Source organism: Callospermophilus lateralis, chromosome 1, assembly GCF_048772815.1.
Source record: "Callospermophilus lateralis isolate mCalLat2 chromosome 1, mCalLat2.hap1, whole genome shotgun sequence".
Lineage (NCBI taxonomy): Eukaryota > Metazoa > Chordata > Mammalia > Rodentia > Sciuridae > Callospermophilus > Callospermophilus lateralis.
The window spans coordinates 201,110,233-201,134,287 of NC_135305.1; the positions used below are offsets into that span (position 1 = coordinate 201,110,233).

General features: G+C 53.8%; 1 protein-coding gene across 1 annotated transcript in view; it reads right to left on the bottom strand.

Moving 5' to 3' along the window:
• Scn5a (sodium voltage-gated channel alpha subunit 5) overlaps positions 1-24,055 on the bottom strand; it is a 95,389-nt gene that overhangs the window by 52,575 nt on the left and 18,759 nt on the right. Inside the window, exons 3-11 of the mRNA XM_076869103.2 lie at positions 22,866-22,984; positions 16,666-16,755; positions 15,179-15,307; positions 8,758-8,849; positions 5,251-5,481; positions 3,720-3,783; positions 2,268-2,409; positions 1,574-1,771; positions 359-538 (exon numbers count right to left, since the gene is read on the bottom strand). Coding sequence (XP_076725218.2) covers positions 359-538; positions 1,574-1,771; positions 2,268-2,409; positions 3,720-3,783; positions 5,251-5,481; positions 8,758-8,849; positions 15,179-15,307; positions 16,666-16,755; positions 22,866-22,984 — 1,245 coding nt within the window. The remainder of the gene's footprint in view (positions 1-358; positions 539-1,573; positions 1,772-2,267; positions 2,410-3,719; positions 3,784-5,250; positions 5,482-8,757; positions 8,850-15,178; positions 15,308-16,665; positions 16,756-22,865; positions 22,985-24,055) is intronic.

Sequence of the window (24,055 nt, forward strand, 5' to 3'; positions counted from 1 at the left end):
AAGTTCATCAGGGCCTGAAGGTGGGGCTGAGGCTGAGAAAAGGGAGGAGGAGGCAGGAACCTCCTGGTGTAGACAGGCCAGCCTGTCACATGGGCATATTCTTGGGCACCTACCACCCTATACTATGTGAGGACCCATCCCCAGTCCCTATGATGGAGGACTAGACCCAGTTTGAAGCTATTATAACACCCCAATCTACCTTGTTCCTCTGCCCAGGGCTCCTCCATACCAAGAATGTCCCTGGGAAACAAGAAAAGCTGGAAAGATACCCAGGGATGCGTCTACCAGAGCCCTAGCAATATGGCCATCTGTGGCCCGATCCACCCTGCAAAGGCTGTGACCACGCGCTGGGGATTACCATGGCTCTGGGGCCATCTTCCGAGTCAGATTTGGGGAACCTGTCATCCCCACACTCCTCCGTCCCTGAAGACATTCGTTTTCTCCTCTTGCTCCTTCTCTCGTGGTTGGACACTGGGGCCAAAGGGGACATCTCCAAGGAGCTACGGGACACAGTGTCCACACCCCTGATGGTGAGGGCCTGGAAGAGAGTGGAGGAAGGGACATCTCAGTCATTGAGAGACTCTGTGCAACCTCAGGCTTAGGTAGGCCAAGCAACTCTTGGCAGTTTGGTCCGCCCCATCAGTAAGTGGACTTGCACACTTATCCCCAAACAGGGGGCATCATGGAGATAGTTTCAGGCCAAGTCAGAGTGTTCTCAGGACAATCAAGATCCTTGAAGGAAGAAAGGAATGGCTAAAGTGGGCAGCTCTTGGAAGAGCTGAGAGTGTGGGGCAGGTGGAAGGGGATATTGATGAGGAGAGGAAGTAGCAGAACTAAAGGGCAGTGGATCAAGAAGAGAGTGCTGGAGATGGGGCAGTGAGAAGAACCAGTGGATGCCTATGGTCTGGCTTCTAATAGCTGGCTCTGTAATAGTCTCCTGCAGCCAGTATGTGGGGGACTGGGGGCAGTCAGGGAAGCATTGCCTCGTCTTATTTTTTTGAATTTACTCGGGTCCTCAACCTTGGCTCTTCCTTACTACCCAACCACTTGACCAGGATAAACTATGTCAGTAGACACATGGGTTTCTTTTTTTCATGGTGGGGAATGGAGATTGAACTCAGGGGCACTTGACCACTGAGCCACATCCCCAACCCTATTATTTAGAGACGGTCTCACTGCCTTGCTTTTGTTGAGGCTGGCTTTGAACTTGTGATCCTCCTGCCTCAGCCTCCCAAGCTGCTGGGATTACAGGTGTGCACCACCACGCCCGGCTGACACATGGATCTCTTCATCCAGCGTGTAATGTGCTCACAGGGACCACCTTACCCAGAATGCACCATTTTTACCCAGCTGACACCACCTTCACCTGGAATACATCATGGCCACAGAAAATAACTTTACCCAGCAGATACCACACTCACAGGAAATACCTTTACCCAGCAGGCACTGCTTTTTACCCAGTGTGCACGATGCCTCCAAGAACCAGCTCTACCCAGCATGCACCCCGCCTCCAGGTACCCCTGATCAGGCGAGGGCTTGACCTGGAGGCTCCTTGTCTGTGCTGCTCACCTACCTCATGCTCTTTCTTGAGCATCTCCATGGCCTCCTGGAAGCGCTTTTCCTTCTCCTCGGTCTCTGCAATGGTGGCTTGGTTTTGCTCCTCATAGGCCATGGCGACCACGGCCAGAATCAGGTTCACCAGGTAGAAGGAGCCCAGGAAGATGACAAGCATGAAGAAGATCATGTAGATCTTCCCTGCGGACCTCAGGGTCTGGAGGAGCAAGGGTAAAGAGGTCATCCTCACTGGGGCCCCTTCTGGGTTATGGCATTTCCAAGTGACCAGTCTGATGGTGCCAGGGCTTCAAAGGGCCAAACCTAGGGGGGAAGGTACAGCGCTTGTCCCACCCAGAGAGAGGGCCATTGCTAACCTGCAGAGGAGAATAACCTACACACAGGTCAGAATTCTACCTGCCTGGGGGGAGCGCAGTGCTCACCCAGGAGAACATCCCACCCTAGAAGGTGGAGGAGTGTCCCCCTCACAGAGAAGACAGAGTCCTGTAGGAAGGGATGGTTACTTGGTCACCAGCAAAAGAAAGTTTCTTTGTGGCTGAGCCCCTCTCTCTCAGATGCAAGTATCCTTGGCCCCTGTCCCCTCCACGGCTCTCACTGTGGGAGTTGCTGGGGTCAATTCTGGCTAGTCACGCGTGCAGCCTGGGCCCTGAGCCCATATCTGGCCTCCCCCTGCTGGGCCGGGGAAACCCATGTACCTGCTGGTAGAGGCGCTCCCAGCAGTCCTGCGTCATGAGGCGGAAGAGTGCAAGGAAGGCCCAGGCGAAGGAGTCGAAGCTGGTGTAGCCGTGGTCAGGGTTCTCGCCTGCCTTTAGGCACCGGTAGCCCTCGGGACATGTCCTGTGGTCAGACATGCACTGTGTCCCATGCTGTGAGGGTTCCTTTGCCCTGAGACCCTTGCTAGGCCTGGCTCGTCTCCCTGTGTAGCCCAGTGCTCTGTGAGGCTGAGCTTCACAGCCCTAGTACCACACTGCTGGGTCCTGCCTCCATGCCTGTTCATGCTGTGCCTCCACCCGGGACACCAGCTCCCTCTTCTCTCTACCTGTCTGTATTCTCTGAGGTCTATATACAGCCCCCCTCCACCCACATAACACACTGCTGCTGTCGGAGCTGCTTCTTCCCTCAGAGTGGAAGTGCAAGGGTCTGGTTGATGTTCTTTCTTCTGTCTGCCCACCCCACAGGGAGCTGGGCACAGCATGGGCACCGGAGAGGGGGCACAGTAGACTTGGCTAAGCCTGGGGTAAAGGCAGGGCTGTGGGGTGGAGGAATGACCCTGGGGAGGACAGGCTGGGCCTAGCCGTGTCTGTAGAACGTGCCCATTTGCGTCATGGCACACACAGACATTTGTCCGGGGAGGCAGATGCTCAGCTCATGGAGCTGGAGGTGGGAGCCTCTCTCCCAGAGACGGAGCCCTGGCTGCCTTCCTGGGTCAGAGTGTGTGTGAGAGAGAGAGAGAGTTGGGGGAGAGGGAGGACACACACACACACAGAGAGAGAGAGAGAGAGAGAGAGGACAGAGATGGGGAGGGGTGCACTTGGTAAAGGGGAGGACGCAGACAAGGGGTTCTGTGCCTTGCTAATGTCCTAAGACCCTCTCCCACCAGGGAAGCGTGTGTCCCTTTTCTTAACAACCCATTCACAGTCACCTTGCCCCAGACCCCAGGGTGCTCAGAGCCCTGGAAACTGCACGTGGATTCTAAGTGTATCTGGGACCACAGTCAGGTGCAGCCAGGATCGTGGCCTGCTTGGCCTTGAGGGCAGTCCAGGCTTTCGGGGGAGGACATTCACCTCTGAGGGGCAGATGTGCAGGGAGGGAGTAAAGCCTGGGGTGGAAGGTGGACCCTGGGGAGCTAATGGAAAAAAGTGGAGTCAAGGTTGGGCTGATAGGAGGCCCTGCAGGGCATCCCAGCCTACCCCCATCTTCGGGGGTCTATTGGCCCTCGCTGCCGACCTGTCCCTGACCTCTCTTCACCAGTTATCCCCTCTGTGCTGGGAATTGGATGGGGGAGGTGTCAGGGTCCTGGCAGGAAAGAAAGACAAGGGAAGGCCTCCCCGTCCGTAGGGTTGGGACATTCAGAGAGGGCACAGTTCGTTGAGAAAGCACCAGGAGTCGGCTGGGGGAAGTGTCCCTGGGCAGGGGGTGCCACCTACCCGGCGTCTGAGCTGTTCCCGCACAGTAACACGTCAGAGGTGCCGTTCTTGATCAGGTAGTTTTCTATAAGGGAAACATCAGAAGGTAAGGGGCGCAGTGGGCAGCCCCCTGGGGTTCCCACTTTGTATCCAGGGCTTCGCGGAAGTAGAAACATGGTTGGTGGTTACTCTCTATTTCTTTGCCCCTGCTCTGACCCCTACCCTCGGCCTGGCCAGGCCTCAGGCAACTCCAGTTGCTTCCCTGGTCTTCATCCTCCTCTTGCACAGACATGCCACTGTCACTGTCCCTCCCACTCTAGAAGACACGGGAAGGCCTGGGCAGGGCCTCAGGGGTCTCCACAGGGAGCTTCTCCCAGCCACTTGCTGGGGGTCGGGGAGTGGGGTCAAGAGAGGCCATGAACCAGGAGGCAAGGGCCTGGGCAGAGTTCCAGCTTGGCTTGCTGAGTCACAGCATGGCCTTGACAGGCTACTGCCCAGCTCTGGACCCTCTTCCACTGCATAAAAGTGTGGAAGAGATGCCTGCCACAGTCGCCATGGAAACACTGGTCTGTTCAGACAGGCCTGGGGCGGGACCAGGTGAAACACAGGACACATGCTCTGTCCTCTCCTCACTGAGGCCCTTGTCAGTCCCCATCACTCCTCCTTACCTGCCTTTGTCTAAGGTACCAGTTGTCAAAGTGTGGTCCCCAACCAGCAACCTCAGCAGCATCTGGGAACTGGTTAGATATAGCACCCAGAGTGCCAGCCAGGCCGACGGATCCAGAAACTCAGGCTGGGACCCCTCAGTCTGTGTTTTCTGGAGACCTCTAGGTAACTCAGGTAGTACATTGAAGTTTTAGAGCCACTGCGAGAGGTCACAGCTGGACCACAGGCACATTGACTCATTGATCTTCTGTCTGGTTCTATTTTCCAGAGTGGTATGCTGGCGCACATGTAAGTGGCCCTAACTTCAGAATGGCCCTCTGGGTGCTTGTGGCCTGGCATCTGGCCTTGCCCCAGTGTCTACTTTTGATCTAAATTGATGGCTTGAATCAAGAGAGGCCCTGAACTCAAGCCTGGAGGATCGTAGTGTAAACCACGGGACAGCGAGCCAAGGGGCTCTCACAGCTGCACCACAATCACCCACTTATTCTCTCGCAGGGCTCTGGGGTACACGTGTGTGGAATCAGCACTTGGTAAGGAACACCGACAGAGACTGGAAAATTCCCCATGCCAAGTGGGTGGGTCTCTACCCTGAAGCCTCATCAAGGATCCCAGCCCCCCATGGCCCCCTTTCCTAAACTGATGCTCCTCGGCCGGGAGGCTGTTCTCCTCTCCATTCCCAGGTCAGCCCTGCTGCCAAACATTACCCCTCCATCTAACTCCATCCTTCTCATTCTTCAAATATCATCTCTCTGCCTAGCCTGGGAACTTCAAGGCCAGTCTCCTTTTGAAAGGCCCGGGGGGCCTGGCCTCTGGTGAAGCCCATGGGGTAGGTGGATGGCCTTGGCTGTCTCACAAAGAGTCTGCAGGCCACAGAGCCAGTCTGCACCTGGATCATTGAGGTAGAGGTCCAGCGAGTCCCAGACCAGGCCATCGGCCTCCACGGAGCCGTTGGTGCCGTTGAGCTCCGTGAAGTTGCGCACACACTTGTGCCTCAGGTTGCCCATGAAGAGCTGGAGGCCGATGAGGGCAAAGACGCTGAGGCAGAAGACCGTGAGGACCATCACGTCAGCCAGCTTCTTCACGGACTGGATCAGGGCCCCCACGATGGTCTTCAGGCCTGGCGAAGATGAGAACAGGCACAGGGTCACCCATGGGCGCCCTGCTCCACAATCCTCTGGGAGGGAGCTAGGCTTCCCTGGGGTCCCGAGAGCTGGGGGGGGGGGGGGTCAGGGAGGGCAACGATGAAGTAGGGACAGAGTGAGGGAGGTATCTTTAGACCTTTAAGACCAAAGCCCCCTTTCCTTAGCTGAGATTCTATCCTGACCGCCCCCAGGCAGGAATCCAGCCTGGCCTTGTATTCAGAGGGACCTGGTCCTCTTTACGCTCCACTAGCCAAATATATGAAATGGGTATAGAAAGTGCAGTTTTCTTGATAACTTTGGCTGGTTCCTAGGTATGCTAGGCCTGGCCCTGGCCCTGGCCCTGGCCCTTTTACTGTAGCCCATGGGAAGAGACCCAAGTCCAGGCAATAGAGGAACTTCAGCCTGGATGCTGAGATGGGGAGAGAAACAGCTCTCTGGGTAGAGGGTCCTCCTGTCCCAGGCTCCCTTTGATGACACAGGGGTTTTTAATCATTTAGAGGCAACTAGGAGACCCAGGGTCTGGGGGTTGTCCTGGGCTAGTGTGTATGCACTGGGGACATGAGGCGTCAGCTTTGGCAGGATGGTGGTGGGTGGTGTCCGAAGAGGCCTGCTCTGGTTTGGGCCCGTATCTGGGGAGGATTCAAGGGTGGAGAAAGGGTGGACCTATGTTGCATCTTTCCCACTGGCTTGTTCCTCTGAGACCCTCCCCAGACCTCCCATTCCCCAAAGCTGAGAGGCTGTGGTCTGTTAGTCGCAGGCCCAGCTCCCTGCGGAAGCCAGCACCACACAGCGGGGTGACGGAGAAGCACGTGTAGACGCATTCAGTCCAACCCTTAGCTATAGTCCTAGGACCAGTGCGAGCCGAGCACAGGGCACCAGGGCCCCTCTGCCAACAGCAGGGCCCCGCCCCCGCCCAAGCGGCCAGATCTCAGATTAAGCTCCATCCATCCACTGTCCAGCCGGTTAATGTGTTAGGAGCACCTATGGCTACTGTACCCATGGCCCAGAAATGGGGAGGCAGTGATGGGCAGTCATGGGAGAGTGGAGAAGATGGCTTTCCCATGGTGCTGCTATCACTCCTGCCTGCCCAGGGCTCAGGCACTCAGCACCCCGTGGAAACTGTCCTGGCAGATGTTGGCAACTCTGGGGACAGTGAGTGGATCCGGCAGGAGTCGGGGCTAGAGCAGTGTAGGATCCACCAACCCTTTGTAGTTCAGAGATTATCAGTTGTAGAGGCCCTGGGACCCCCCGTGGGACATGTATCTGGGGCTGCTCCCCCAGCTTGGAGACACTGCTCATATCTTGTGGGGAACAAGTGAGGGTTTGTGGGCAGCAGCTTAAAAACCCAAACTGTCTCAACTGTTAGGCTGACATATTTTGGAAAAATATCCAGTTTGAGGCCAGCAAAGCACCCTGCTCTGTTCTAGGAAGACAGTGGATGAGGTTAACCCATCCCTTTACTCCTGTCTCATATCAATGATGGCTATCACTTCTGGCATAAATGGTTTCATCTGAATCATAAGATTCTTTCTTAAAAGCCTATGAAGGGGAGTCCTGGGGGTCAGGCGGGAAGTCCTGGGAGTCAGGCGGGAAGTCCTGCTATCACGGAAGTTGGGACAGGCTAGATGGGAGGGCCCTTGGGACCTACCACTCTGACTTCACTCTGTTTTTACAGAAAAGGAGACTGAGGTCCAGAGAGGACTGAAGCTGTGAGGGCATGGCCCTGGGGAGTCCTTTTGCATGCCCCCCACAGCATTCTTCTGATGACTACTTCTGGGGTCTGCTGGCTGCTGGTGGCCTTGAAGAGAGCAGTGGTCTGGGCTAGGGTCAGTGGTCTTTCTCCTTTTCTCTAGGACCGAAAAATATTTTCCTTTGTAAATCTTTAAAATAGATCAGAACGTGCCTTTTCATAACTACTGTGGTCAGCGGTTATCTACTCTGGGGTAGGAACCCCCTGTGAGGCTATCCCTGGAAACTTGGAGGACTGGGAGGCCTCTGAGCACTTATGGCCTCTGAGACCTTTCCTGTCTTAATGGTGGCTTCACAGGAGTGGCAGAAGGGTGACTGTCCTACTTGTTACTGGCTCTTGGTAGTATGAACCAGTCTGATGGGCCCAGAGAGAGAGAGCCGGGGAGGAGGGGGGGAGGGCCCCTGGGCATGTAACATGGTGGGTTCAGAGACCAGGAAACACGTTTGGAAGCTTAGTTTGAAAACAAAATAGTTGGGGGCTCCTCTTACAAGGTAATTAACTTGCTCAGGGAACTTTCGGGGCAGGGACTTCAGAAAAGGCCTTCTGGCCCTCTGGGGGCAGCAGTAACCAAACACTGTTTGCCTGGGTACCACCAGCATTCCAAATCAGAAGCGGATGGATCACCTGGTTAGAGAAGGGTTTGGTAGGAGCCTCTGGGCACTGTCTCTCCAGAGAAAGTTCCTCAAAACAGGGGGAACTTTGAATCTGGCTCTCGTTACTCTGGGGAGAATGAAAAAAGACTTGGGCTAAGAGTCCCCTGGGTGGTACTAACACCTCACCCAACTCGTCCCTCAAGACTTGGCCATCTTTGGAGTTTCCTGAATGGATGAGTGGAATGGTTTCTAGCAAGACCTTCTGGGCTTAGAAGATTTGGGGTGCACAGTTGCCAACATCTGTCGAGGAGGATTTCTTCCCGAGGCTACCATGCACGGTTTGCTAAACCTCTACCGCACCATGCAGCGAGGGCTGTTAGACGCCATGGCCCAGTGGTGCCTGTCCACAGAGCACACTCCCTTCCACCAAATGGGGCTTCAGCTGTGCACTCGTCACTAGAGGGGCACAAGGCTGGGAACGGGCACTCAGCCAAAAAAGATGGTGCCAGGGCTTTCCTGTTCTGATCTGGGTGTGCATGTGAATTCCCTCAAACGAGGTCCTTTTGCAATGTATGTGCAAGCTTTTTAGCTTTGCAAGCAACTAAGTTCAGCTGGAAGAGAAATTCACCATTTGGGGAAGAGTTAGGGTTCAATGCAGGCCCTGCGGTGGGGTGCTCTGTGGCCCCTGGTGTCTGAGAGTGAGCTAGGCTCGGGTGGGCAGCCTGAAGCCCATTCTGAGACTCTGGGGGGGCGGGGGTGACAGGTGCATCCACCACTCTGAGCTCTGGGAAAAGGTATTCTGGTGACAGGCACATTCACGGGGCCTTCCTGAGGGTCGCCTTGACTCCCAGGTGGTTGGAAAGTCCCAGGCAGGTCCCTCCAGCCTTGGCGTTTAACCTGATTTTCACCTGAAATGACTGATATAGTTTTCAGGGCCCGGAGGACTCGGAAGGTGCGTAAGGCTGAGACATTGCCCAGGTCCACAAATTCAGTTGTATATCTGTAACAAGGGAAATTCACACACGAGACAGTGACAACACGCCAATAAGAGACACACGGTCGTAGGAGGAGAGGGGTGGGGGAGACAGAGAGAGAGTCACTTGTAGCTGAGATCTGAGAGGCAAACCTGGGCATCTTACCTGGGATAACTGAAATAGTTTTTAGAGCTCTCAAGACTCTGAAAGTTCGAAGAGCCGACAAATTGCCTAGCTTTATATTTTCTGATACATACCTGCAGAATCAAACCACAGTTATTGGGAATTACAAAGCAGAACCTCAGCCTGCCCTCCCCAACCAGCCCTCTCCCCTCTCCCTGTCCCTCAGGGGAGCTGTGGATGGCTTGGGTCCTCCCCTGGGTTTTCTTCTTGCTCTTAACCCTCCTGGTATTAGAACTCAGCATGGGTGACTCAAGGATGTCTACACAGCAAGCCTCACAGGTGACTCTGTCTGTGATGCTCCCAGGAACAACTGTCACTAGGAGGCAACTACTCTGACACATTCTCTAAGGCACTAGGAACTGAGATACAAAACCATGTGATAGGTCTGAGGCTTGGGCCACATCAAAGTGAAGAGGGAAGAGGGAAATTGTTTTCCAGGAGGTAATATTGGAATAGTGAGTGTCTGGTGCTGATTTTTCCTGCATCTTGTGCTGTCTGTTATCAGCTTGTGCATGGCTGCTCTGATCCGGGAGACCCTTCAGTCCTGGTTATTACCACCAGGGTGGGGTGGCTGGGTCTCCAAGGCCGCCCACTTCCTCCTTCCAGCTATGAATCTCTCTGTGCAAGGAGTGGTCAGGAGGCCTTGAAGTCACAAGGTGGAGGTGGCATTGAGTACTCATTGGAAAAAAGAGACATTTAAGAAGGGAAGGGAGGTTGCCTGAATATCTGTTCTTTAACTACTGACAGGCAATGGCCAACCCAAGAAGAGAAAGGTGCTGAATGAGGGTCCCCTTGGTGATGTCAGTGCCCCACCACAGGGTCATCCTTGTACTCTTGGTGTTGCCCAGGGATGACCCTGGGACTCCACAGGAGTGACATTGGGAGGTGAACAGTTCTCATGGTCTATCCTGCATGGGTCTGAGTGATGGTCCTCAGGGTTGAGTGGCTGTGGGGCTCCCATCTAGGACTTGGACAGCTGTCCATCTCGAGCTCCACAGTCATAGGAGGCATTGGTTTCTTGGGGGAAGGGAACTGCACAAGCAGAATGTGAGGACATGAAGTGGACAGGCCACATGATCAGATTGGATGTCTGAGAGACAGATGGACAGTGTGTGATCAAAGCCATTGGGACAATGGCAAATGACCGGTGATATTTAACCAAAGGCCTCGCATCCAGGGTGTCTGACATTTAACTGAAGGTGTCCAGTGTTTAACAAAGAACATCGAACATAGGATGTCTGATGTTTAACCAAGAGTGTCTGACCCAGGTGTCTGAATGATGTCAGGACCAGGACACCAGCCCTGCAACACTGGGCAAGTGTCAGGAATGGCCTGACAGTGGGCACTCATTCTGCCAAGCAGCCTGGGCCTCTAGGCCCTTCCACTCTGCTCGGAGCCTCTGAATTCTTCTTCAGGCCACGGGTATCTACAGGAAAGGACTTGGCAGGCTGTCAAGAGACTCCATGTCCTGGTGTCACTGGGTCAAGCCCTGACACTAGGCTGACACCAACATCCTCTTCCAGTTGTGGGGCCCATCCATCTTCATGGGGCTCTGTAAATGGGCCTTCTCCCTCCTCACTCACCTATCCCTACAGAGATGGGGAGTCTGCAGATACATCCCCAGAGCTTTTCTGCCTCTGGTTACACCAGACCCTTCCTGTGGCAGAGTGTCCATTCCTGGACTCACTTTAGCTTGCAAATTCTACCATAGCAGTCAGATGCAGCCCCATGGTTCACAGGGGAGCAGAAGTCACCTCCCTTGTTCTGGCCCATATGTGCCGTTAATTCAACTTTCGAGAGTTATTCCATGTTCCTCAATGGCTCAGAACCCAAATCCTCTGTCCCACATTCTTCTTGGAGTCTCTGTCTAGATATGGAGTTGCCATGGGACTGTGAGCTTGAGTTTGGTATACCACCAACGCTGTCACGTCATGGAAGCCATGGGTCAGCCCCCAGAGGCTGTGGGCTCAGCCTCCTGCTGCTGGTCTACTGGGTGTGGCTTGGAACAGCACATCCTCTCATTCAGAACACTGACTTCAAGACTGCTCCTCTGGTAACAGGGGGTCAGTGGACCACTGTGCAGGTCAGAGAGGGAGCAACTGTCTTTGCTTCTCTCCTCCCATCCCTGAGAGCCCTGGTGGCTTCCTGGTGTCTCTAGGGAAGACCCTGCCTATCCTTACCTGCCTCACTTTCAGGGTCCTCAGCACAGACAGCACCTGCCCTCCACTTAATCATCTGCCTCCTCAGCAGCTGATGCCAAGCACAGAGAAGCCAGGATCCCCAGGTGACAAGGATAGGCGGGTGACAGAACAGGGAGGAACACATCTGTGCTCCTGGCAGGCTTCCAAAGCTGGCCAAGTGGTTGGGAGTGGGAGTGGGACTGGTGGTGTGTTTGTGTGGGAGGGCAGCTGTGGGTTTGAGGGAGTCTCGAAGGAGGAGGCAGGGCTGGGTGAGGGCACAGTGTGTCTGGGACCATGTCTATGACATGGGGACCTGCTGGCTGCTGCACTCTACCTAGAACTTGGTGTCTGGCTGCCTCCCATATTGGGACCCCAGACCCCACTGAGCCCTCTCCTGGGGCCCCTGAATGTGTCAGGGCACAGGGCCAGTTTTAAGAAGGGGAAGGGGTGGGCGGTATGGGACATGGCAAAACCCTCCTCTGAGTCAGTCCACTCCTCTGCTACGGCCAAGCGACTGGCCAGGGGCAGACAGGTCGGGTGAGATTATGGGCCCTGCCTCAGAGAAAGCAGAGTTGGTGCCTGAGAATTCTACCCTGGCACACCAGCCCCAGCACCGTGGGAGCCTTTTTGAAGGCCGAGGAGGGGCAGATGCTGCTCCACCCTTGTCTTGAGATGGCGAAACCCACGCTGCTAGCAATTGCGGGTGACTGCCACCCCTCCTCTCTACCCTCCCTCCTTCCCCTCCAGGTTTGGTTTCCATAACAACCCCAGAAGGTGGGAGGCTGTGCTAACTAACAGGTAATGCCCAGCCAAGAGGGGGGCCACAGGAGGAGCTCTGGCTGGAGGGTTGCAAGCTGAGCCTGGAAGGCTTCCAAGCACTCCCCCAACCCCGCCATCACCTCTCAATTGGGTGGGGTGGGGCATCAGGCTGATAGCTGCCCAGAAACACCAGACAGGGGATACCTCTCCCATCCATCCCTGGCCAGGAGGTAGGACATTTGGTTCTGGTTCCAGCACTGCTACTGATTCATTTTGGGCACATGGTAGGATCTCTCTGAGCCTCAGTTTCTCCATCTGTACAATGGAGGGTGGATGGGAAGTTTCACTGAATTGAACTTCTGCCATCCAAGACTTCTTTGATCATCCCAGGTACCCTAAGGTATTAAACCTTTTCATATTTTACAGAATGCTCTTCAGAAGCAGGAATGAGCTGGCTTTCGTCAGGCAGAATCACTGTCAACCAAAGCTGTGGGGCCAGTCCCACCAAGAGCACAAAGCTGAAACTCCACTGTGTCCGGGCAGCCTCATGGAGAGTGAGTGTGTTACGGATGCGAGATGCTATCTAAGCCTCTGAGTTCTTGTTCTGCTGCTGTGCCTGGTTCTGGTGAAGTGCTTGGTGAGGAAGGCTGTTCCTTTGCCTGGGTAGGGAGCATCTCTGTGGTGACATTGCTTTGCTTAGGCTCCAGGATGGGGAGGTAGGAAAGGCTCAGGCACATACTGGCCTCTGTTTGCCTAAAGCCTCCTTCCTTCTTTGTCACCTGGCCTCACGGCCCTGTAGACCGCTGCCCCTGGCCCATAGGGCACCTTAGAGCCAGAGCTCCCAGTCTGGCAAGCAGACTCTGTCCCCCAGTCGGTACAGCCTTCTGGCTGTGACACAGGGTTCTCCCTGTCTCAAGCCTCAGGCAAGCACCCCATTCTCACTGATGATCCTGCTTATTTCACAGAGAAAATAGAAGCAATCAGAAGAGAAGTTCCTTCTCTCATCATCAACTCCATCAATACATCTCCATCTCCACCTGAAATTCTGCCTTCCCTAGGCTGAAGGTCAGTCAACCTTCTACCAAGGCACTGGATTCCTGCTCCCTCTGGAAGCTCAAGGGCTTTGTTCCTGCAATCTCTACCCCTTGCCTACACCATCAAATGTCCTCTCGCTACAGGATCATTTCCATTAGCCTACCTTCTTCCAAAGTCCTCCCTTGACCTATTTTTTCCTTTTGGCTACCATGCCATTTTCTGTTCTGCTTTATAGAAGCCCCATAAAAACCATGTCTATATGTCTATGCTTCCCCTCCCCCCTTTCTTGAACACTCTTTAACCAAGTGCATATCCTTCCATTCCACTGGGACCTCTCTTGTCAAGGGCTCCAATGACCTTTCTAAACCCAACAGTCCCTCCTTAGCCATCTGCTTCCTCAACCTCCTCCAGGTGTATTTCAATTGGATCATGCTTTTTTTTTCTTTCTTTTTTTTTTTGGATGTCTTTCTGGATATCACTCTCTCCAGTCTTCTTTGCTTGAACTTCTTCTTTCCTGACTCAAGATGTTGGCGTGTCCCACAGCACAGTCCATAGCCACGTTCACTCCTATATGACCTCACCTGGTCCCCTGGATTTGTATACCATCTGTGTAGCTACCTCCACCTTGAACCTCTTTCCTGAACTCCAGATGAGAATATCCAGTTGCCCACTCAGTATTTCATCCTGGATGCTTCTCAACATTTTCCAAACCCTCCATTCCTTCTCCATCCACTCTGCAGCCCACACAGTAGCTGGGGTGGACTCTATAGAATGTAAATCAGGTCACAGGTCTGCCCGCTTGTATCCCCCAGTAGCACCATTGCTCCTTTCTCTTAACATGACCTATAAGGACGGTGTAACATATCCCCCATCACACGATTCTGCAACTTCATTTCCCACAACTCTTTTCCCTGCTCACTCGGCTCTACTCGGGGCTACATCGACACAAGGGCAAGCAGCATTGTCTTGCCTCCATTTCTCAAACTGTAAAACGGAGGGCTGGAGCGAGTTCACAAACAGCCTGTCTAGAAACAGGTTCTAATGCATTTTCTAAAAACCAGGGTCTCCACCAAGCTTGAAAGTACCCCCCCATCAGCAGAGTCCAGTCCCTGTCTCCCTTCACCACAGATGGCTGAGCTCAGGGTTGCTTCCATCTGGAGTTAAAGACTTTGTCACAAATAGGTAGATTCAGTGAATGCAAGAATCTCAGAAAGTAGGAGTTAGCTGAGCCTCTGATCCCAACAACATGACGCTGTCCTTTCACGTGCGGGAAATCAAGGGCTTGCCAGGGTAGGAGGAGAATCTTCCCAGTTCTCTCCTTAGTGAGATGCACATGCTGAGTCCTCGGCTTGCAGAAACAGTTAATGGCTGAGCCCCTGATCAGGACTTCTGCAGGACAGGGTCATCCACCTGATCAGTTGTCCCATGTGATCCCTGAGACATCCTGGGCACAGCACCTCCTCAACACTGACCCCTATGCAAAGGTGTCCTGGGAAAGGAAGTGAGGCCTCATCCAGGGCTGCGGCAGGCGGGGGTCACGTCCACTTTTTGGTGGGCTCCCTGTGCATCTTTGGCATTAGTTTTCTCATTGGTAAAATGAGGCTCAGTGGCCTCTTCCAGCCCATGTCTCTGGCTAGCGTGAGGATCCACTGGATTGGATCAGTGACCAGGTGCTTTACCATGTGCCAAACGCAGGGCCTCTGAATTGAGACAGCAGTTGCCCTGGTCCACATGGCATGAGCTCCTGGGTGTATCCAGTCACTTCTCTTGAGAAGTGATCCCCTTACTGTAATTTTATTCTTAATCACCTTGGAATCCAGGTCACTGATCATAGTGGGCCTGGGATTTGGGGCTATAATACTGGTTTCTCTTAATGGAAAGGGAAGAGGATGCTAAAACAGAAACTTAATGATGTCCCTTGAGCATGGAACTTTCATGGGCCCCAGACGAGGAGCCTGACCACCATGGCCACCTGAGCTACCATGGATCTGCCTCTTCCCACCAGGATGGGCTGAGGAGCCTTCGCCCATCCTCCTGCTGCCATAGCACCAAGGCTGGTTGCTCTACAACCTGAGCTCAGAGCTACAGGAAGCCTGCAGGGGGGAAGCCTAGAAGGCCCGGGGCCTGGGCAGGGGTTGTGTAGACCCCGCAGTGTGGCCTGGCACAGCACAGTATGGTGCAGCAAACAGGATACTTACGCCATGACAATCACACTGAAGTCCAGCCAGTTCCATGGGTCCCGAAGGAAGGTGAACGCGTGCAGACAGAAGCCTCGAGCCAGAATCTTGACCAGAGACTCAAAGGTGTAGATGGCAGTAAAGGTGTACCTGGGAAGGAGAGGTCCATCAGGGTTCTCAGGGAGGCTGAAGCCCACAGACCAGTCCCACCAGGTTTTCCTCCTGGTACAAGCTGCATCAACACCCCATGCCAGGAGCTAGCATATCAGGCTCTCTATAATATCCCATGGCAGATCTGCAGTTGGGGACTACAATTCTGTTCCAAATATCTGGCTAACTAATCCATCTTCCCATTTATTTTATTGAGTGCCTTCTCTGTGTCCAATGAACTCTCCTTTTTCTCTCTTGGTTGTCTTGGTGTAAGAAGATCCCTACCTATTTCCTTACCCTAGCCCTGGGGGTCCACGTGCCTAGGTCCCAGGTCACCATGATATACCATAGACAGGCAGAGTCGCTGCTTCTCACCCAGGTGTATGGATCTTCAGTAGCTAGCAAAGGGAACCTGGTCCCTCCTCAACTGCCTATAAAGTAGGTGGGTCCAGCTGTCCACCCTGAACTTGAAGGGTGTTGATATTCCAGTACATGAGGCTGAGTGGGGGGTACTCAATCTGCTTGGAGAAGCCTGCAGGATCTAAAATGTCTAGATGCTGGTACTGTCTCACAAGGCTAGAATGGGAGAGGACCACATCCCAGGTCTCGGAGCAGCTGGACACAGCCCCGGCACCTCCAGCATGACGTGGTCCTTTGTAAACATGGAGAGCAACCTGGCAAGTCACTTCTATAATGAAGGGCATTGGACATTCTGTCAGTCTCTGAAAAACAGGAGCCAGGTGCAATAATTCTCAAAGTGCTTAGTCAAATGCTTAGAACCTTCTTAGAAACATTTTCCCCCTCTTACTTGGGAAAGAAAGGCCAGAAGCACTTTTCTCAAATTGTGCAAATGGTTCTAGAAGAAAAAAACTTGAAAAAGGCAGCAGAATATGGTACCAAAGTGGGGACAGCCCTGGCCTTTTCCTGCTGCCATGCTGCCTCACTGCATGATGTCAGGCCAGTTACTGCTCCAACGCTCAGTCTGCTCATCTGTCAAATGGGGACAGGGGCTGCACTTACACTGTTGGATTGCCAGAGGGTTGAAGGAGGTGATGTTTATTGTTCTTTTCACAGTGCCTGGCCTGCGCTAAGTACTCAATGAATTACTCTTATTATTTCAGAGGCTTCTCCAATGTCATCAATTCTCTTTAGGGGTTGACAAGAGAAACTCCCCAACGAGTTACAGCCTGTGCTTGGCAGGACTGGCGAAGGCAAAAGAGGATGGGTCCAAGCCTGGAGATGGGGGTGATCTCTGGCTCTGGACACAGTCCTCTTCTGGAGTGACTTTAGGGACCATGGCATGCAGTGGAAAAGGAAAGGATGAAGCCAAATGGAGGACAGGTGCGGAAGATACTCACTCGACATACTTGGTCCAAGGCGGAGGGTCGTGCTGGGCCATGAACACGCAGTTGGTCAGGATGGTGCACATGATGAGCATGCTGAAGAGCGTGGCGCAGGGGTCAAGGAAATCTGTGGACAGAGGGTCAGCCGCGCCACCACCACCGAGGTTTGTGCCTGTGGGGCTGTCACTGTAGCCCAGGGCTGCCAGATGAGTAAGAGAGACTCTGTGACCAGTCCATGACAATGCCTCTCTATCGAGGTCACTCTCTGACCTCTCCCTGGCACTTGCTGCAGGACCCCCATCCTGCTCCACAGCCCCTAGCAGGCTCCAGACACTTGACACCACTCTGTAGGGTTCAGCATAGAAGAAGGGGAGGAGAAAGGGCAGATCTCAAACCTCAGAGGTTTTTAGCTGGTTGTGTGAGCAGGAGATGGGCATTTACAAACTGCTCCTTGGGTTGGAAAAGCCCGGGTGTGCAGGGCCCTAAGTTCTCTCCCTCACTTCTAGGGGAGCAGGCCAGGTGGGCTTTTGCTTAGGAATGCTCTGCTGCCAAATAACTCACCTCAGGGGGACTCACCGATCCTGGGGAGCAGAGGGCTGCTTCCCTGGCTGCTTCCTGCTGCTGCACCCACTCTTCACTCTTGTCCTCTGCTCTATCTAGAAAAGTCCTTCTCAGCAGGAAACCCCCGCCCCCAGCATCCTGCCCTGACTTTTTTGGCCTCAGTACCCCCAGAACATCAGGCATCCCCCATTTAGCCATCTCCTCTTTTAGGTGTGGCTGCTCAAGGAATGACAAAGCCCTGTTTCCCCACCACAAGGGGAATTCCTCAAATGCCAGGACTGTGTCCTGGACATCCCTGGGGGCTCTTGGCCTTACAGTGAAGGCCCCAGGCCTTGTGGAACCCCTGACTCTGGCCGCTGTCTCAGGCTGGACAGGACTCTCCATGACCTCCTCCACCTCTTCCTCATTTTTGTAAGACCTGAAGAGAAGCAAGGAGCAGAGCCTGGGCCTCATGGGGCTAGGGGACTTCCAGGGGGCCTGGCCATGGGCAGGGGTCCGATGCTGCCTTCACAAATCTCCTCCCCAGCCCAAGAGGAGAGGCTGTGCTTTCCACCATGCCCCGGCCTCAGCCCTGAGCACACAACTGCCAAAGGCGATTCCCACAGGCAGCCCAGGAGCTGCGGTAATTGAGCTCCAGGGGCTGCTCTTTCCTCCCTTGCACGGTGCCACTCATCTGGAGGGGAGGCCTCTGTAGCCAGTGCCGATTGCCCTGGCTGGAGAGAGTAGGGTGGCTCCTCACGGAATCTAACCGGGCAGATGCTCTTCCCACCTCCAGTCCTCCGTCTAGGAGTTCAGGCAATCAGGAAGTCAGCCTCCGAGACCCAGCCTCCAGTTGATAACGAATTCTCCTACTTCTCATGGGAGCTGAGGGGGTGATCTGGCTTTGAGAACCTCTCTCAGCCAATCGGGGATGGCCTACAGGAATGCTCAGCTCTAGTGCCCTCAAGGAAGCCCTTGGTTTCACCCTGGCCGAAGGGCACACTGGGGTTCCTCCCTCAATGGGCATCTTCCCAGCCCTCTGCCTGCAAGGATCTCCACGGCCACGCCTAGCTCCTTTTCCAGATTTCAGAGGTGGATCAGGCACTCATCTTGAGACCCTCCTCTGCTCTCTGAGCCTGTTAACTGATTCTCTCAACAACCCGATGAGGTGGGGACTCTGTCTCCATTTTAAGAGATGAGAAAACTGAGTGAAGACGTGAAGTTCCAGTTTACTGTCCTAGGCAGAATAATAGTCTGCCCAAAGTTGACCACTTCTGAATTCCTGGAAACTGTGAATACATATTTGTATCACAAAAGCAATTTTGCAAATATGATTAATTTAAGTATCTTGGGGGTGGAGAGAGTATCCTAGATACTCCAGGTGGGTCTAATGCGATGACAAGAGTACTTATGAAAGAGGGGAGCAGGGGTCAGAGTCTTGTGAAAGGCACAGCTAATCATTGCTGGCTTGAAGAGTCCTGGTCCACAGAATGTGAACAGCCTCTAGAGAGGGGGAGGAGCCTAGAAAACAGGTTCTCTCCTAGAGCCACCAAAAAGGAACTCAGCCCTACCCATCTTTGATTTTAGCCCAGTGAGAACCTACAGACTGTGTGCTGTTTTAAGTGACTGGGGTCTGTGGCCATCTGTTCCAACGGCAACAGGAGACTACTGTACACAGTGCAAAGCGGATGGGGGGCAGGGCCAGTCCTTAGCCTCATCCCTCCTCCCATTTGGGCCTCACCTCTGAGGCTCCCTCTCTGCACAAGGACACCCAGGGCCACCTGGTCCACTCTCTGCCTCCAGACGGATGGGCCTGCACGAATCACATGACTTCAGACCCTGATCCGCCAAGCAGGTAGGCTATTCCTCATCTGGTTTATGTTACCCACAGGAAATACGAACACCAAATGAGGTAAAGGGCTCCATTAAGAGTGAGGATACTGACAGCCAGAAGGGGGTGAAATGGAGTGTCATTTTTAAGAGCAAACCTCACCCGAGCGTGAGGGCCTGGTCCTGTGTGAGAGACTGCAGAGCCATTCCCCTGAAAAGCCCCCAGGTGGGATATTATGAGAAACTAGACACAGCTCTGTTTGGGCCGGGCAGGGAAGCTTCTAGAGGAAGCTTAGTTAGGCACCAAGACTGGCCACAGTTCCTCCATCAATCAGTCACCCAGCTGGCCCTGGGGAAGCAGTGGGGACTGAGGACAACCAGACCTTCCCTGGGCAGCCAGCTCCTCCCAGCTCTAGGTGACTGCTCACAGCTCTCCTTAGCAAGGAGTAAAGGCTCTTCTGCAAAGAGAAGGGTGGACAGGACCAGAGGACTTGGCTGGACACACAGAGGGGAGGGAGAACTCCAACATGGAGGCTAAGGGGAGAGCTGGGCTTGTGGTGGCAACCACAGGAGATGTCTATCTGGGTTTTTGTGTGTACAGTGCTGGGATTGAACCCCAGGCCGCATGCCTCCTAGTACCACTGAGTTATATTCTCAGTCTTCTACCTGGGTTTTGTCTTTTCTAAACCTACCCATGGCTTTGGAGTAAGTGAGGCAGCTTCTCATCCCTCTGCCACTTGACAGCTCAGAATCTTGCCTGGTTTCCCAATCTTGAGGACAGCACAGACACTATTTTCAGTCATTCCTCTGTGTGTGTGTGTGTGTGTGTGTATGTGCATATGCGGGTGTGAGCAAGGTCTCTTCCTACCTAGACTGAGCCCCTAGTCCATGTGAGTCTGCCCAAAGCATCCCAGGTCCCCCATGGAGCCCAGCATGCGGCCAATACCAGACAGATGAGTCAATTGAATGCCCAGCCAAAGCATACCTGTTTGCACTGCCTGCTAATTTCAGGCCGATGATCAAGCTGGTCCTTTGTGTGGGCAGAGGCAAAGGCCAGCTCTCCAGGCCTGAGCTCAGCTGAACATCTTCAATCCTGTCGTGTCATTGTCCCAAACACCCACTCCCATCCTCATGATTAAAATACCAGCAAGGACTGCCAGCGCTGGTTGTGGGGAATGCCTGAAACTTGGACTGCTTAAGTCTTCAAATCCCAGGGAGTCTAAAGACTTCTAAAGAGAAGGGAATTAACCACGGGGGTATTTTCATGAGGGTGTGCTACTGAACAAACGTACACACACACACACACACACATACACACACACACAGTTTGATTGCCCACTTTGAATCTGGTAGAGAAACGTGGGAGGGTTTTGTGAGCAGATCCTGGGCACCCAGGAAAGCAAAAATGCTTCTCATTGTGAACACGAGGCCTCTCTGAATGTGACTGCCGTGGAATCTGGAGACCAGTGGGTCTCCTTTATTTAATCCCGGCAGGAATACATTCGGCAGGATTATTACAAAAATATGTAAGAAAAAAAAATAATTCTACGTGCCTTATTTACTTTTTCAGCAACTTCCCAGGGACACGTTGCAAGCACAGAGCAAAGAGCAAAGTGAAATGGAAACGGTGCAGCGCTAGCGAGGTGGGGGAGCTCTCGGTTGTTCTAGGGGAGCAGGTTTCCTCACCAGGCTGTGTTCCTGCCCTCTTCTAAATGTGCCTTTGTCCTCCCTGCCCTTTCCAAAGAGCCTGGCACGGAATTTAGCACATGCAGGGGACTCAATAGATGTTTGGATGAATATAAAAATTTAAGCAGAGTGAAATTCCACAATTCAAAACATCAAATCTGACTGTTCATTAAAAAATGTGCTGGGACTGCCAGTGGGCACAAGGGTTGTTTTGGGGGTGATGATAGGTAGAGGTGATGGCTGCATAAACTTCTGAATATATTAAAAACCACTAAATTGTGTGCTTTTAGATACATTGTATGATATAGGAAGTATACCTCAACTGTTAAAAAAAGGAAATGTGGGAAGAGCTCGTAGATTCCTTGGCCTAGCACTGGTGGTTCTGGTCTGGAAAGGCGTAAGAATCTCCCTTTTAAACAAACCTCCTGGGTGACACCGAGGTGGCCCTCACAGGCCGGCATTTGGAAGCAACCACAGTGAGGATCTTGCTAAAACAGGTTTTGGGGTGGGGCCCGATTCGGCAGTTCCTACCAAATCCTAGTGGTGTTGATGCTGATAATTAGGACAGCACCATACACTCAAGGTGTGTGGCTCAAGATGTCAGGACTCAAGGCCTCAGAGGGGCAAACCCCACAAATATTGGGCCCCTTCTTCCCCCAATGCCCACAAGTCCCACTAGGTGGCGCTGGCGAGGACCAACAATGTGTTATCCCTAGGCAGTGGAGGGCCAAGGCAGCCACTGGGAGCCCCGCGCACAGGGCCTCCAGGATGCTGATCACCTCCCTGGGGCAGCTGCCTTGGGGGAGAGAGGCTGGCTCAGAGCCCTCAGGATGGGTCCTGCCAGATGCAATCAGTACCTCCAGCCTCAAAGTCACTGCTCAGTGGACCCTCTGGCCAGGCTGGGGACTCCACCATGCCCCCTGCCTCCCTTGCCTGCCCATCGGTCTCCCTGACCTTTCATTGGTCCTGTGGCCCAGCCCAGCTCCTGGCAGGGGCTCTGGGATTGCCGCTGCATCCCTGGGGGGTTTTGTGGCTGCCAAACAGTGCTGGGTTGGTTAGATACCTGGAGGAGAAGCCCCAGGTGAGAGACGCGGATGCTTTCAGGGAGGCCACGCCCCTGCAGTGAGGCCGGAGACAGGCTCAGAGCACAAAAGTAGCTTGCCTTTCTGGCTTGTCATTTTCACCCCCGTTGTGACCACCGTCTGGCAGGAATGACAGCTATTTGTAGCTGCCCTATCACTCTTAGGGAACTGTAAAATTCCCAAGGGGAATGCCCATTCAAAGAGGAGAGCCAAGGGGGACCTTGGAGAGCTCTGTAGGGCTAGCCCACCAGACCCACCAGCAGGCACCCGGCTGAATCAAGCAGCATGCCCTCGCCCTGGTCCATGCCTCTCCCTCTCTGTGAAGCTCCGCTTGTGTGTGAGGCCCCTTCTCTGATATTCAGAGAATAGGCATGAGTAAAGCCTGGCACCCCATCCTCTGTGCTGCCTGGATGAGGCCCCTCTCAGGCCCAAAGCCAGTGCGGGGCCCTTATTCCACGGCACCACTCCACTACTCTCTGCAGGCTGGAGCTTTTTTAGGCTGTGGTTTATGTAATTTAACGCTAACCAGAGTTCTTTCAGATGCTCTGAAACTGCAAACATTTTGTCAACACCTCGTCCAAAAGCAAGTGTTGCCTCCCTCGAAAGATGCCCACGTGAGATAAGCCGGAGGCCTCTTTACTGGGAAATGGCTTTTCCTTGTCTGAGCCTGGGGAACCTGCTTGAAGGTCCCTCCTGCATGTGGATGGGATGGTAGAAGGCCCAGGGGTCATGGTGGGTGGGAATGTGTGGAGCCAGGACATGCTAACTGGTCCTCAGGAGCTTGTCTTTTGGGATACTCTTCTCCTGAAGGATCGGAAGGGTTTCTCAAACTTCCATATGCCCGGGAATGCCCTGGGGATCTTGTCAGATGCTGGCTCAGCAGGTCTAGGGTAGGGTCAAGTTTCTACATTTCCAACCAGCCATTCCTTGGTGGCTGTGCTGTCTGTCTGAGGCAGTGGGGAGTTGGCACCACCTCTGGCTCTAAACTAGGAAGGGATGGGTGGGGGAAGCACCCTATGCACAGTCCCAGTGAAGTCCCCCTGGGTGCACACAGCAGGGATTAACTGCAAAGGATATGAATGAACCAGAATCTTCACTGCTGCTCTGCGGACAGGGTGGAAGGGGCTGAGGACATACAAGGCGTTGGTGGCACTGAACCGGAAGATGGTCTTGCCCTTATTCAGCACGATGAAGGTCTGTGGACAGAGAGCCGTGAGAGGTCAGGAGCAGCAACCCCTAGGCCCTGCAGACAGGGGCTTTTGGGGGAAGCTGTCAGAGCCCTAGGACTATGGCTAGCTGGGAAAAAGAGGAGCGGGAAAGGACAGCCAGCATACCCAGCGGGCTAGTCATCCCCATTGCCTCACTCATGGGTGAGGTGGGGAGCAACCTAGTTAAGGGTAAGGTCAGGTTGGTTGAGACCTAGTTTGGTTTCAAGATTATAGCCCCAAGAAGTAGGGGTTTTCCATGGTCCTTACCCCACTGTTGTCATAGCAGAGGCCCAGACCTGGGATGGCTCCTCCATCCCTTTCTTCCTCCACTGACCTCTCCTGGACCTGCAAGGCTTCCCCACCAGGCTCCCTGGGAATAAGGGTATGGCCGGGGGGATGGGTAAACTGGGAGGACATATGGCTCAGGAGGAGGGAAGGGGAAAACACTGAACCATCAGCTTTTCCTGAGACCCTGTCTCTTGGAGTCGAGGGCAAATGACAACCTAGCATTTCCCTCTAGGGGAATCATGAGCAGCTCAAGGGAACCCCATCGCTTGGCTTCTAGAAGATCTCTGCCTACAGAGCAGCGCAGCAAGCAGTGTGGGAGCAATGAGGGCTGGAGGTGGAGCTGTGAGCACAGCAGGTGGGAATCTGGGCCAGCAGCCCAGAGGACAGAGGTCTTCCCAACCTGCCCAGATGTGTGATGGGCACAGGTCTGGGATCTCATTTGTCCAAGGGCAAAGCTGGTGACACAAGGTTCTAGTTTATCTGGGCAGGGGAGACAAGGTGACCAGATAGATTAGAACCCAAAGTTCTGCTGCAGTGCCTCCATCAGCCCACAGGGCTATAGGCAGAGTGGCCAGGGGATCAGCGAGGGGAGACAGGAAGTTCAAGGCCAGGACCACAGCTGGAGCCACTATTCAAACATTCTCAGACATAGGGACAGAAAAGATGGTGTTCCCAACTCCTTCCAGGCTGACACCAGTCTCTGAAAGGCCACCCTTAACCCAAACTCATTCAGGTCCACCTGCAGTGACTCCTGCCTGCCCCAGCTAACTC